Source organism: Neomonachus schauinslandi, chromosome 4 (assembly GCF_002201575.2).
Source record: "Neomonachus schauinslandi chromosome 4, ASM220157v2, whole genome shotgun sequence".
Classification (NCBI taxonomy): Eukaryota; Metazoa; Chordata; class Mammalia; order Carnivora; family Phocidae; genus Neomonachus; species Neomonachus schauinslandi.
In genome coordinates this window covers 185,147,674-185,163,007 of record NC_058406.1, presented here as the reverse complement: position 1 = coordinate 185,163,007, position 15,334 = coordinate 185,147,674, and the positions used below count along the sequence as shown (strand labels likewise).

The 15,334-nt window shown below is 43.6% G+C and overlaps 1 protein-coding gene across 11 annotated transcripts in view; it reads left to right on the top strand.

Moving 5' to 3' along the window:
- PTK2 (protein tyrosine kinase 2) overlaps nucleotides 1–15,334 on the top strand; it is a 234,875-nt gene that overhangs the window by 47,231 nt on the left and 172,310 nt on the right. For 7 of the 11 annotated variants that reach the window (XM_021688823.1, XM_021688822.1, XM_044914687.1 and 4 more), the window contains exon 2: nucleotides 14,868–15,094. In XM_021688823.1, the coding sequence (XP_021544498.1) occupies nucleotides 14,900–15,094 (195 nt within the window). In that variant the 5' untranslated portion in view covers nucleotides 14,868–14,899. Of the gene's footprint in view, nucleotides 1–14,866; nucleotides 15,095–15,334 lie in introns of those variants that run through there. The other 4 variants (XM_044914690.1, XM_044914688.1, XM_044914689.1 and 1 more) reach the window with 2 other exon arrangements.

Sequence of the window (15,334 nt, the reverse complement as noted above, 5' to 3'; positions counted from 1 at the left end):
GCACGTTGGCAATATTCAGTAAAAGCCTTTCTGTTTTTTACCTTGTAATACTAGACTCAATTTTGCCTTTTTTTTTTTTTTTTAAGTAACCCTACCCCCAACATGGGCCTCGAACTCACAAGCCTGAGACCGAGTCTCATGTTCTACAGATGGAGCCAGCCAGATGCCCCAAGTTTTTCTTATTTAATAGAGGCTAACTATATACCATGTTTGAGTACAGTGAGATTTTAGTCCTGGATTTAGTGAACATCTGCAAAATGGCCTGACCTGGTTTCCAGTCAGCTTTCATGTGCCACACGCAGGGCCAGCAGGAAGACCCTGCCTTCTCTGCAGGTGGGTCCCCATGTCTTTGTCCCCCTTTGCAGCAAAATGCCATGAGTTCCTTGCATTTCCGGTCTGCACCTCCTTTCTTTATAAGCTCTGTGGAACTCTCTCTCAGCAGGCTATCCCCCCCACCCCATCACTGCACCCAGGTGCAGAGGTTCTTCCTTTGACCAGGTCCTGCGTTTGGCACCTCCTTCCTTGACTTGGTCTCTCAGCCTCTCTGTCCCACCGGCTGCAGCTTCTTCATTTCCTCTGGTAACGAGGACCTTTCTCTCTTCTGTCTCTAAACATCACAGAGGGCTAGGCTCTGTTCTCACACCTCTTTCAAGTTGGAAAATGCTTCCAGGGGAATAGACATGAACCTTCAGCATCTGTAACCCTCCCAGGACTCAGGCACCCAGTAGGAGGCGCAGTGCCTAGTGGGGCTCATCATAGGGGTTCCAGGAGCCAAGCTTGAAGGATTACTAACAGGAGGTACCAGGGGAAAGGGGGAAGCATGGGAGCTCTCTTACGGTAAGACTGCTGTGGAGTACGGCTGCGGAACATGGCAAGGAGAATGTGGGCACTCAAAGCCCGGGTAGGCCAAGTGCTCGCGCCTGTAAGGAAGAGGTTCAGGAGGAGCACCCTGTCCACCCCACACCCCCCACCTCTCCCCCGCTGCCAGCTACAAGCATGATTTTTCTACTCTTTGAAAGCAATGTATTGAGATAGTTTCTTTGTAAGGAAAGTGTTTTGATGCAGTATGCAAAATGATAGATATAAAACTCAGAAATGTTGAAGTGCTGAAGGAATTAGTTATTGCAGGTTTTCTACATGGATTTTGGAACATCTGCATTAACTCTGTTTTACTTTACATCTTTAAACATATCATTCAGTTATAATCGGAGGGGGAGATGAACGATGAGAGAGTATGGACTCTGAGAAACAAACTGTGGGTTCTAGAAGGGAGGGGGGTGGGGGGATGGGTTAGCCCGGTGATGGGTATTAAAGAGGGCACATGTTGAATGGAGCACTGGGTGTCATATGCAAACAATGAATCATGGAACACTACATCAAAAACTAATGATGTAATGTATGGTGATTACCATAACATAATAAAATTAAAAAAAATAAAGTACTATTATAGAAAAATACTTTAACCGTGTTTCTTTCATCTGGGAGATTTGAAATTAATAACAAAGATGTGTTCAAGAATGTATATCATGATTGATGTGCTCAGTAGATGTAATTAGGAACCAGGCACGGACCTCCTTAGCTTGGCTTCAGAGGGACAGTCCTTACTACTGCGATTTCCAGGAGACCCGGGGGTCCTGTCGTGGACACAGACACACCCATCCAGCCTCCCACCGGCCATCCACCCACTCCATCTGGCCATACTTCCTCCATTCCTTTTCATCACGTTGGCTCCCGTTGATTGAATGATAAGGAAAAAGATCTCTTCCTGCCTTCTTCTTCCCATTCCGTCGATCCCAGGGAAGCTGCAGTAGAAAGCCCTGTTACAGGATGTGCCGGATCCACCAGGTTTCTCTGGCCTTTCCTACGGTGTGTGTGACACGATGTGCCACGCCCATCAGCATGCACTGTGCTGCTCCTAGTATGGGGACTGCAGTAGTTGTGTGTGTGCGTACTGATTGAAGTGGACTGCGTCCCTCAGCTTGAGAGTTTCGGGGCAGAGAACATCGTTAGGTGGGGCTGAAGGGGCTCCCTGGGGTTTAGATGTACAGTGTGCCTTAACTGAAAGGGCTTCAGAGCCCAGTGACACGCTGTCACCACCCGGCCACCGAGGAGACTTAGGTTCTTGGAACACGCAGTGTCTTTCGGCTTAGACTTTTGTGTTGCTATAACCAGGTGCACCACCCATCTCTAGCAGCTGTGGTGGAGATGAAATTAAATGAGATGTCCCATGGCCTTCCTTGCATGTAGAGTCGCCCAGGAAGTGGTGATTTTAATGATTTGTAATGAGTGTTGGTGCTGGCAGACATTTGCCTCCGTTGGCTGGACTGTTGGTCTTAGAGCTGGGGTCCAAGTATGAGTTTTGAGGATCCATGAACTTTGCAATCATATACAAAATTGTGTATGTTTTAGTGTGTATACGTTTTCTCTTGAAAATGTTCATATTTTTCAACAGATTCTCAAAGATCTCTGTCATCAGTATGTACATAGGTGCATATGTATGTCCGTATGTGCACAAAGAACTTTCATAGAAGATGGTGAATGAACAGTAATTTGGGATTTGCAAGCATCACTCATTTTACATGTTTTGCAAAATAGCATGTTCATGTACAGTTAGAAGAGAGGCATAGGCAGAAACGTAAAAATCAAGAACAGTTGCCATTTATAAAATGTGCCCATGTGAGTTGCTTCTTTGCTAGGCTGGTAACTGTGGTTCAGGCAATTAATTTTAGCCAGGGCATTTGGCATGGCATGTTGCTTTTGGTTAATTGTTGCATAAGAGTCTTCTGGCAAAAACTTTTGTTCTCATTTTGTAAATAAAGGTATATAATTGAAATATGCTGTAAAATGCACACATCCTATGTATCCTGGTGTAGGTTTAACTACTGCCTTCCATATCCGTGTTTACAATGTCACCAGCCCCAGCAGCCTCCCTTATGGTTCCTTTCAGTCAGCATCTCTGGGAAGATGGCCACCATTTTGATTTCTGTCACCATGACTCAGTTTTGCCTGTTTATCATAATGTCTGTGAGATTCATCCATGTTACTGCATGTAGCACTTACTTTTCATTGCTGCATAGTATTCATTTAAGAATATACCACAGTTTATTTTATTATTGATGGATGGTTGGGTTGTTTCCAGGTTTGAACCATAGGAATAGTGCGGCTATGAATACTGCATGTGTCTATCTTTGGCATGTACTTAAGACTGAAATGGCTGCTCATAGTGTGTGTCATGGTGCTCTTCAGCTCTAGCAGAGATCGTTTCCAAAATGCTTGTATCAAATTATAGCCCAGCTACCAGCGTATAAAAGCTCTAGTTGCTCCACATCTTTGCCACACTTAGCATTGTTGGTGTTTAAAATTTTGGAGCCATTAGAAAAACTGTACTTAAAAAAAATAAATTTTAAAAATGGAGATAAAATTCACATAACAGAATTTCACATAACGTGAAATTCTCTGTGTGGTTTTAAGTGTATGCACAGGGTTGTGCAACCATCACCACTGTCCAGCTCCGTCGCCCCAAAAAGAGACCCAATACCCGTGGCCAGTCACTCCCCATCTCCCTCCCCCCGGCCTCTGGCAAGCACGTATCTGCTTTTGGTCTCCTTGGATTTGCCTGTTCTGGAATTGTCATATAAATGGATCCTACAACATACAGTTTTTGTCTGGCTGCTTTTACTTATCATAATGTTGTCAAGATTTATCCATGTTGTAGTGGTACCAGGACTTTGTTCTTGTTATGGCTGAATGCTCTTCTGCTCTGTTGTATGGATAGGCCAGTTTGTTTATCCATTCATATTACTGTTACTGTTCTGTTAGAATAGAGAAGATGGAAATTATTAAGCAGTATCTTTGCATTTGTGTCTTAATACGACCTCTGGTCAGTTGGCTGCAGTTTTTTTGTTTTTTTTTAGATTTTATTTATTTATTTGACAGAGAGAGGCACAGCGAGAGGGGGAACACAAGCAGGGGGAGTGGGAGAGGGAGAAGCAGGCTTCCCGCTGAGCAGGGAGCCTGATGTGGGGCTCGATCCCAGGACCCTGGGATCATGACCTGAGCCGAAGGCAGATGCTTAACGATTGAGCCACCCAGGCGCCCCAGTTGGCTGCAGTTTATCAAAGTTTGCTTTGAGCACACAGATGGCTGTCTGGGGAGGCAGCTTCAGTTACCTGCGGGTGCTCCTAGAAACAGTGGAGGGTGTGTGACATGCTCATTTATTGTGTGACTTTGGCTGGCAGCCTCTTGGAGGCTCTTCTTTTTTAGTTAGGCCACCTCTGGGCCATTTTCCTCGTCATGGTTTCCCCAAACCCCCTTTTTATCCATTTCCATTCCTTTTGTTACTCTTGCTTTAATTGGATCTTAGCTCAGTACAATGGCTTTGTTATAGTATTAAATACCTAGCTACCTAACACAGAAGAAGATGCTAACACGACAGTCACGAGAAACTGGGGGAACCTTCATTATGGCTGGTTTGCTAGTTGGCTTAAGGCCTGAGAGAAAAGGTCTCTTGGGTCAGGTTGGTCCCTCTTGGATAACAAAGTGGACTTTTTTTTTCCCTAAACTATTTACCCCGGATACCTGTTGTACAGTTTCCACCTTGGCTATCCAGTGAATAGTTGAGAATAACTATAACATCTAAGACTGTGAGCCGATGAATTTTTGCTGGTGAGGTGAGCCCTTAGTGTTCCGTGTGCCCTATCTGCCTGTAACATACGATCCCGTGCTCTCGATTGGGAACTCCTAGCCAGCATAGAGATCCTCCTACAAACTGGTGAACTACAGGTTTTTAGGCCCTTCCCAGTGACATGTCACATCGAACTGTTAATAAATACAAGTAACTGGAGAGTTCATTTTGATTCGGTATGCAGGGGACGATCATCTGATTTCACAAAGAATAATTGGGTGGTTATGTTTTGAGAGGATATACATATATTGCATGTAATACCTGGCTTTTAACAATTAGTCTGTACTTAAATTGGTTTGGGTGGGGAATACAGATACCCTGAGAGAATTTAAATAGATCCATACTAGTGTCTGTGTAGTTCTCTGAGGAAGGCCGTTGGCCCAGACTGTTGATCCTCAGGCTCATGTTTTCTCCTATTTCTCAGAGTCCCTGAGCTCTGTTGGGGCTCAAGGAAATACCAGTATCATTGGTTAGTTACTGGGGCCTGGAGGCTGGTTTAGGTGTCTTAGGGTTAATAATATTCTGGTATTGAAGATAAAAGGAAATGTGATTCTTAGTTTTGTGGTGGAATACAGCGCCATTTGGGTTTTCATAGCTTCAGTTCTAAGGTCCTTGCTAGAAAGTTTTAGGGATAGAGAATCAAATAGGCAGTTGGACAGATTGTCTGCTAATGTGCTTGTTTTGGAACGACAGGGAAAGGGAAAGATAGGAGAGCAGAGAGGACTGGAATGGTCACTGAACAGGTTAGTAGACTGAGCCAACATAGGATAAAGATGTCTAACATCTATCGCTTGTGGTAGGGTCGGTTGGGTTATCTGATTGAAGTCCTTCTGGATTCATTAAACCAAACTGGACAACTCTTTTCATCATACCGGAAATAGTAGAAACATAAGACCTGCTTGCTGTGTGTAGGGCCCCCAGGATTCTCCTTTGACCTTCACAGGTGTTCGTACAGGCTTCAGGCATAATCAGTGTGATTTTCAAGACATGTCTCAAATAAGTCATTATTTCCTTTCCCGTTTTTAATTAGAGGTGTCTACAGAGAAAACCCCCTTTGTTTTCATTGGATGCTGAAATCATAACCAGCCTTGAAGGCCTGTCTGCTGGTGGTCTGTGTTTTAACTTCTGAGCTTTAAATGGGAGCACACAGGCCTGCTGCAGCCACCTGAGCGCACAGAGGTGGCTTCCTAACACAGTGATCCGAAGTGTAGAAATCCAGGGGTACAGCTCAGTGTCCAGCTCTTGGGTTCAGCTCAGGTCATGGGCTCATGGGTCATGGGATCAAGCCCCGGAACGAGCCCTGCATCCAGCCCCAGGTTGGGCTCCACGCTCAGCGGGGAGTCTGTGTGAGATTCTCTCTCCCCCTGCCCCCCCCCCCCCCCCCGCCCCGCTCACGTGCACGTTCTGTCTCCCTCCCTCCCCTTCCCCTTCTCTCTCAAATAAATACATCTTTAAAAAAATTTGGGAAATCTAGCACAGGGTATACCTTAATTATTTTTAATATTCTAAATTGACAAAGCACTTTTTATAGTTTTGTTTTTTTTCAAGTGCAAAAAACGAGAAGGGTTTAGCCATGTTAGAAATGTCCAGTGTAGAAGGTTGCTGTAATATTAAGAAAGGAAAAGATCAGTTTTCCGTCTGGATCCCAAGACAGAATCTCTTTAACATTTGTTTTAGGAGTTTAGCTAATTGGATATATTTGCTAAAGATTATTTCTGATTGTTTCTAGGTTTTCCTCCTTTTTTAAGATAAGGGAACAGATCACAATCTTGGCCGGTAGCCACCTCTATGTTTCTGAGTTTAAATACACACAAGTAGGGGTACCTGGGTGGCTCAGTTGGTTGAGGGTCTGCCTTTGGCTCAGGTCATGATCTTGGGTCTTGGGATAGAGCCCTGCATCAGGCTCCCTGCTCGGTGGGGGGGTTGTGGGGTGGATCTGCTTCGGCCTCTCCCCTCTGCTTCTCCCCCCCTACTGTGTTCTCTCTTTCTCTCTGTCAAATAAATAAATAAAATCTTTAAAGCATAAATAAATAAATATGCACGAGTAGGTTATGATAAACTTAACACATTTAACTTTAGATTTAAAACCTCATCTCAACAGTACTTTGTTAATGTGGGTTTTATAAATAAGATATGTTTAAATAGGCTGAATGTAAGTAAGACTGTATGTAACTCAGCACATTTGTATTCTTTATATTTTGCCATTCCTCATTTCCTTAGGATTATTTTTAAGTCTCCAAAAATCATTCACCAATTACTTTCAAGGTCTCAATATTAGCAATCTTAGAAGTTAATTTAAAGTTGATATTAAAGTCTAATGTTGGATATTTTCACCAGAAATAACAGCATTAAAATTTTTATAGTGATACCTCAAATTAAATGATTTACATAATTTGCCATATTATCTGAAATCCAAAAAACAATCTGTTTAATAAAGATATTAGTTGACTTGTTATACAGGCAGTCCATGCTTTGCAAGGTTCCAGTATGCACATATATCAATTTCTGTAGCTTAAATAATACTAGTCCTCAATAGAACGACTCAATTTTAGTTAACACCTATATCAACTGTGAGCAATTGCATAAAGTACAAACTGAGTCTTCAGATCACTACAGAATAACAGATGTGAAGTGTGACCAGTGGCCAGTCGCGGTAGCTCTTTCCCAGTCTGTTGCTGCCTGGCCCCCCTGCGTCTGGTGCTCAGTTTATACACAGACAGCAGACGTGTAGTTGCGGTGCCTTCTTGTTAGCCAGTGATAAACCCCTGTGACATTTTACAAAGATGGGTCATCATAGAAGGGACTTGGGCAACAAAGATGAAATGCAGAGTTGAAGCAGGAAACGGTAACACGAAGTGAAATTGAATGTGCCGAGGCCCCGTGAAGCTGGTGACCGGGGAGCAGGGGCAACAGAGCCCTCGGCTTCGTGGAGCGCCCCTAGACTTCGTTGTATTAATCTGGCCAGTGGACCCAGGAGTTATTTCAGCTTTTAAAGCCTGTGCATGGAGTTTGGGCAGGCTCCAAACGCTACAGCTGGAGATGATGCAGACACAGAAATCCCAGCAGCATGGCAGGAAGTAACGAGGAGTGCTAAATGTGTGTGTGTGGTGCGGCAGAAACTTCCTGCACCCTGCAGATCACCGTACAGGGTTCTGACTGAGACAGTCACAGAAACAGGTAGCTGACTGTAGGAATGTTGGCTTTGCCGTGGAGCCAGACTTTCTAGTTGTCAGAGGAGCTTCGTAAGTAAAGACGAACTTATTGACAGGTGAAGAAAAGAGTTGTGACAAAAAAGAGGATGTTCCAGAGGAGGTGATGTGGCAGGAAAATTCGTATCAGAGGCGCTTTCAGAGATGGCTTACGACGCTGAACGTACAAGGGATGAAATGTTGGATGCTGACCCAAAACTTAGAAAGGGTTATGACAGTTTGCCACGACATTGGAAAGATGCTCACTCCGTATCTTTAGTCATAAGAGTCACGGAAAGAAGAAGGAGGCAGATGCTGTTCAAACCCCTTTTGTCAAGTCATCGTGGGGTCCCACACTCCTGTGCAAAGCGAGAACCACCCATGCTTACTTTAATTGGAATACATGCAATATTAGCTACTTATTGCTGATAACAAGTCATCCCAACACTGAGTGGCTTAAAATGACAAGAATTATTTTGTTCAGATCTGTAGTCTGGACAGGGCTCCACAGGGAGGGACAGCTGTTTCCATGTGGTGGGAGCTCGGGTGGCACACCTGGGAGCCAGAGGGCCCACTCGGAGGATGGCTCTGCCACATGGCTCGGAAGTTGATGCTGGCTCTCAGCGGGAAGCTCAGCTCAGGCTTTGGTTCTTGGAGCTCAGGTCTTGGGCTTCTTGTGTCCCTGGAGAGCATGTTGGTTGGGTTTCATGAGCGTGAGCAGCCCAAGAGAACCAGGGAAACCTAGTTTGCCTTTTAATACCTAGCGTAGGGTGTTTCTTAGGCTAGTCAGAAGTCCCCCACATCGGGGGGGGGGGGGGACATAGCCCCCCCCTTTTGAAGAGAGAGCGCACACTAGAGAAGGAGGTCCTTTTACAGCTGCTTTTGGAAAATACAGGCTGTCACATATTGATATTATAGCATTAAATATTTAAGTAATGTTAGCTCTTTGTTAAGTAAAATCAGTATAGGAAATTTAGTATATTCAGGTTAGACTCTTTATGAGAAGAGAAACCCAAATCTTGTATGAAAGAACAACATTTGGGAGAAGAAAGTTTTTACACCAGTCTAGTTTGTTTAAGGATTTACTGTAACTAGTATCATCACCAACTTCTTAAAAATTCTCCAAGCTTATTTATGTCTTAAGTTTTTTTAATTTAGCTGTATCAGTTTGCATTCCTTGCTGCTTCTCTCATGTTCTGGCAAACATCTCAAGTTTTATTAAAGGGCCGGCATATTTCAAGCATAATCGGTTTGCTGTCTTGGTGGGATCTTAGTGTGTTGTAGTGAATATCATCTAGGGAACTCTGGAAGACGTTCATTTCATCTCTCTTCCATATGTGCTCTTTTATGGAGCATTTATATGAGACTGTGGGGTGAGGCCCAGAGTGAACTCCCAAGATTTGTCAGCACCTTGTTTCCTCACACCTTTCAAGAGCAGAAAAAGTGTCTATCTCCTGTGTTAAAGGGAGAGCCGGGGCTCTGATAGTCAGCAGTGGGGCCAGCATTCCCATTGCAGGAAGCCCTGGGCCCCCATGCAGGGCTCCCCCATGCAGGGCTGCCTGAACTGGGGCGGTGTGCCGAGGGTCAGAGCCCCGGTGCCCGAGCGGGCGCTCAGCAGAGTGTGCGCAGCAGGCTGGCCTGGGCACTGGAACTGTTAGCAGTCTGGGACAAAATAAGGGTACGTTTGGTGTAAGCATCTGGCTGGAAACTTTTATAGCAATTTGGCAGTTATTTTATGTTAACTGATCCTGATGATACAATTTTGTGCTTTTTGTCTTTCATTTTTATTTTTATTTTTTAAAGATTTTATTTATTTGAGCTAGAGCATGCGAGAGAGAGAGCAGGAATGGGGGGTAGGGACAGAGGGAGAGGGAGAAGCAGGCTTTCCACTGAACAGGGAGCCCGACACGGGGCTCGATCCCAGGGCGTCGAGATCATGACCTGAGCCGAAGGCAGACATTTAACTGACTGAGCCACCCAGGCGCCCCAAAACCAGTTTCAGTTTTTAAAATCTTTTCATTTCCTCCTCTTTGACAGGTGTTTGGGAAAGATACTTGGTAATGCACGCAAGTGGCAGTGGCCTATGGCTGATTAATCTGGACATGTTGTCAAAGCTAGAACTGGCCACAGATTACAGAGGGCTACAGTTACGGAGCCTTGCAAAAGCCTACCTCTCTGCGGTGAGGATGGTGGAGGGGTTGTTTCATTTAGAGACACAGAAGATTGGCAGCCCCCATTGTACAGCTTTAGCCATGGGTCAAAAACAAATACAGACCCACCAAGCAACACAGGGAATTCTGTCAGTGATTAGAAGCAGAACGGTCCGTGTAGCAGAAAGCATCGCTTGGGACTTCTCATTCCATAATTGAGACCATCCCTCAAACTGACCAAACCAAAGTTTTGTGACTGCTAAAGAGGCGACGGAGATGCCAAGATCTCAGAATCCTCCAGACCAACAGAAAGACAAATGCGAATGCCGCCAGTAGGGGGGGTGGGTGGTTGTTAACAGAATCTGATACAGAACTGTCTACATGAGTCCAGGAAAGCTTGGTGGTGGAAATCTCCCCAGTTTGAGAATTCATAGCGTAGATGGGATTTTGACAAGCAGGTGAAAGCACTGAACTGGAAAACAAAACCACATTCTGTCACGGAGAGCTGCTTCACTCTCGTGGCATTATAGCAGGACTTTATCTTTTGAGACATGTTTTTGCCTACTTCTTGGAGACTTATGAAGGATTCTGCCATTGATTTTGGGCCACAGACGTGTATTTGTGTAGTGTTTTTGGTTTGGCTTCTCCCTCGGCACACTTGGTATTACAGGTAGTGATTTCCACCGCTGGGACGTCAGTTCCTCTGAGCGACTCTGCAGATGCAGGCTTGCTTCTCAGGAGGCACTTGGCACTTGGTGTGTGCTCACCCTTGCTGTCCAGCTCGGGGAGCAAGAGAGATCGCCGAAAGAACTAGAAGTACCACTGATTGCATCTGATTGTCCAGCAACCTTGACGAATTCATTTATTAATTCCAGGAGTTTACCTGTATAGTATTCTTACAGATTTTCTTCATACATAATCATGCAGTCTGGGAATAATGATATTTTTATTCCTTCCTTCCCAGCCCTGTGTTTTACTTCTCTTTTTGCCCATAGAACCTGGCTAATATAAGACTTCCAGAACAGTGGTGATTAGAAGTGGTAGTGGTGGGCACCCACGGACTCGCTCCTGTTCTTGGAGGCGTGGCAGGGGCTCTTCCCAGCAGTATTTAAGTTAGGTTTAATGTAAATACTCACCTTCAGTTCAAAGAAACGTCTTCCTGTTTTTACTTTGCTAAGAGTTTTTATCATGAGTGGTTGGTAAACTTTACCAGATGCTATTTCTGCATATATTAAGACACCTGTGGTTCTTCTGTTTTCTGAAATCTGGTCAGTTACATCGATTGCTTTTTTTAAAAAATTAAGACAGTTTTTTTGTTTTTTTTTTTTTAGAGCAGTTTTAGGTTCACAACAAAATTGAGGGAAGATACGGGGATTTCCCCTCTGCCCTGATACATGCATAACCTTCCCCATTATCAGCATCCCCCAGCAGAGTGGTACATGTGTTATAACTGGTGAACCTACATGGATACATCAGTATCACCCGAAGTCCACAGTTTGCCGTACAGTTCACTCTTGGTGGGTACATTCTGTGGGTTTGGACAGATGTATAATGACATGTATCATCACTATACTGTCATACGTAATCTTTTCACTGCCCTAAAAATCCTTTGTGCTCCACCTTTTCATCCCTGCCCCCCAAACTCTGCATCCACTGAAATTTTACCGTCTCTTCGGTTTTGCCATTTCCAGAATGTCATATAGTTGGAATCATATACTGTGATCGGCTTCTCTCACTTAGTAATATGCATTTAAGGTTCCCCTAAGTCTTTTCATGGTTTGGTAGCTCATTGCTTTTTAGCACTAAATATTCCATTGCCTGGATGGAATAAACCGTTTGTTTATCCTTTCACCTGCTGAAGGGTGTCTTGGTGGCTTTCATGCTTTGGTATGAAGGCTGCTGCAAACATAGATCACTTTTTTGAACGTTTAACCACCTTTGCATTCCTTTAACGAACCCCTCTTGGTCATATTATTTAAAAATGTGTGATTAAATTGCTGATTTTTTTTTTTTTTTAAGATTTTGTACCTGTGTTGGGCGCCTGGGTGGCTCAGTTGGTTAAGCGACTGCCTTCGGCTCAGGTCATGATCCCGGAGTCCCGGGATCGAGTCCCACATCTGGCTCCCAGCTCAGCGGGGAGCCTGCTTCTCCCTCTGACCCTATCCCCTCTCATGCTGTTTCTCTCTCTCTGTCAAATAAATAAAAATAAACAAAATCTTTAAAAAAAAAAAAAAAAAAGATTTTGTACCTGTGTTTATAAGAAAGATTGATTTGTACCCTTTCTCGTATTGTCCTTGTCTGGTTTTGTATCATTGTTTTGCTGGTCTCATAAGATAAGTTGGGAAATGTTCCCTATTTGTTCAGTGGAAGAATTTCTGTAAGATTAATATTATTCTTCCTTAAATTATTGGAAGAATTGGATACTCCTTTGTGGGAAGAATTTTAATTACAGACTGACCATTTTTAATGGAATAGGTCTGTTTAGGCTTTATATTTCTGGTTTTGGTTTTGTACAATAGCAGTTTATAATGGCTTAAATTGTACTTTACAAATAATTGTGTATGCATCTCGGGGTACCTGGATGGCTCAGTTGGTTAGGTGTCTGCCTTCGGCTTGGGTCATGATCCCAGGATCCTGGGATCAAGCCCCAAGTCAGGCTCCCTGCTCGGTGGGAAGCCTGCTTCTCCCTCTCCCTCTGCCACTACCCCCTGCTTGTGTGCTCTCTCTCTTTCTCAGTTAAATAAATAAGTAAAATATTTTAAAAAAAGAATTGTGTATGCATCTCACCTTTCATGTTCATTGACAAAGTTGTTCATGATACTCTCTTATTAATATCTGATATTCTATCATTACCTCCTATTATTAACGTTCTCTTATCTGTTCTGCTTCATCCTTGATGTTACTAGTTTTCGCCTTATCTTTTTTCCCTTGATTAGTCTTGCTAGAGGTCTATCAGTTGCATTATTCTTGTTAAAAAAAAACACCTTGATTTTGTTCGACTTCTAAATTGTACTGTGAGATACGGATATTTAGACCATTAATTTTCAATCTTCATTTCTAATACATGCATTTAAGAGCATAGATCTTAGGGATGCCAGGCCAACTCAGTAGGTGGAACGCACAACTCTTGATCTCGATGTTGTAAGTTCAAGCCCTAAGTTGGGTGTAGAGATTACTTAAAAATAAAGTCTTAAAAAAAAAAAAGTGTTGATTTTAATCTAATCACAGCTCTGTCTGCATGTAGTGTTGATCTTTCTTCTAATTGTATTGTTGAATTCAGAATACTTGGAGTTTCTTTTTGGCTAATGGGTTACTTGAAATACATTGCTTAATTTCCAAACAGTTGGAGATTTCCTTTTTTTCTTTTTCTTTTTTTTAAGATTTTATTTATTTGACACAGAGGGAGAGGGAGAAGCAGGCTCCAGGAGAAGCAGGCTCCCTGAGGAGCAGGGAGCCCGATGCGGGGCTCGATCCCAGGACCCTGGGATCATGACCTGAGCCGAAGGCAGTCGCTTAACCAACTGAGCCACCCAGGTGCCCCCAGTTGGAGATTTTCTAGTTATTTTGTTGTCCAGCTTTATGCTAGAGACAGAATATACTTTTAATAATTTTAGTCCTTTGATATTTATTGAATCTTACTTTCACCCGGCATGTGGTCAGTTTTAGTGAATACCTCATGTGCATAGTTACTGGGTATTTCCCTTGCAGAGGTGAATTGTGCTCGGGTGTAGTGCTTTCTGTTGGTTAGATTGAGTTTGTCAGTCTTGCTGTTCCTGTCTTGTGTCCTGGTCCCAGGTGGACTCCTAGTCCCTTCTGCCTGTTTTCAGCCTCACCGAGCTTCTAGAGGCTCCCTCTGCTCTTGGTTTCAGGATTGGTGACTGTCGTAAAGGGACAACTAGCAGAGTGTGTGGGTCAGTTCTCCACCCTGTCCTGCTCACCAGAGTCCTGGGGTCCCCACGCTCATAACTTGGTCTCTCAAATGCCAGAAGCTCAGCTGGCTTCTCTCTCATCGGTGGCTTTTCTTGGATCTTCAGGCTCTCGAAGGCCCAGAATCGGCAAATGCCCTTTGGGAAAAGGCAGTTGTTCAGCGTCTCTTATGTCTCCATCTGTGTCCCCTGCTGTCCTGCTTGCCTCACAACATCTCGGACTCCAGACACTGGGCTGGTTTTTAATCTGACTTTCCTGAGTTTTCTTGGTGGGAGTGTTAATCTTGGCCAAACCATCCCCCCACATCCAGACGGAGGTCCTGTCACACCGGCAGACATTGGTTTGTTTATGCTTTGCGGTTTAGTTTTGCTTTCAGTTGTGGCTTGTCTGACTCTCCTGCTGACGGACTGGCGAAGCGGGAGGACTTGGTTTTAACTCTGGGGTTTTCGTGTCATGACCACTCATTGAGTTTTTATTGTATGAAGAAAGAACTTGCATCCCACATAGAAGTTTTCAAAAGTAGGCAACAAAATTAACGTATTTGACTTTCCTATGAGATTTCCCCACAGATTTAAAGGCTATGATTTTAAAAGGGAGGAGGGTGAGGGGACATTGTTTATAGATAACGTGGTGAATTTTTGACAGAGCTGAAATAGGACTCCTGGCCTTTTAATTTATTAGTAAAAATTTAACAAAGAATTGTTATGCTACCGTGAATTAGGTACTGCTCTGCGTGCGGGGGAGTACAGTGATTATCTTGGTAAATCACGTCTCAGTTCTCCCGATGCTCACCTTCTGCATATGACATGACCGTAGGGGAAGAACATAGAACAGTGTTGTTAATATAAGGATTAGTATGTCACATTTTAATAGATTTCAAATATGGTACACTGACAGTTTTTTTTTTCCCTCTTCTAGAGTATGACAGATACATAGCATCTAGCAAAATAATGGCAGCTGCTTACCTTGACCCAAACTTGAATCACACACCGAATTCAAGTACCAAGCCTCACCTGGGTACTGGAGTGGAACGTTCCCCTGGGGCAATGGAGCGAGTGTTGAAGGTCTTTCATTATTTTGAAAACAGCAGTGAGCCAGCCACTTGGGCCAGTATTATCAGGCATGGAGATGCTACTGATGTCAGGGTAAGTACATTTTCCTAGGAGATATCCTCCATGGACATTGAGGTTAAATAGGCATGTAGCTTAATGGCACATAACCAAAAAAAGATAAAAAATTTTTATTCCCATATTACAGTGATGTTAACTTTTTCTTTATAATATTTATTTACTTAATATGTGACTGACCAGGATTTTAATTGTAAAATCTCTTAGGGAAATAATAACTGAGTCATATGTTATTCATATAATGCTATTGATGCTTAC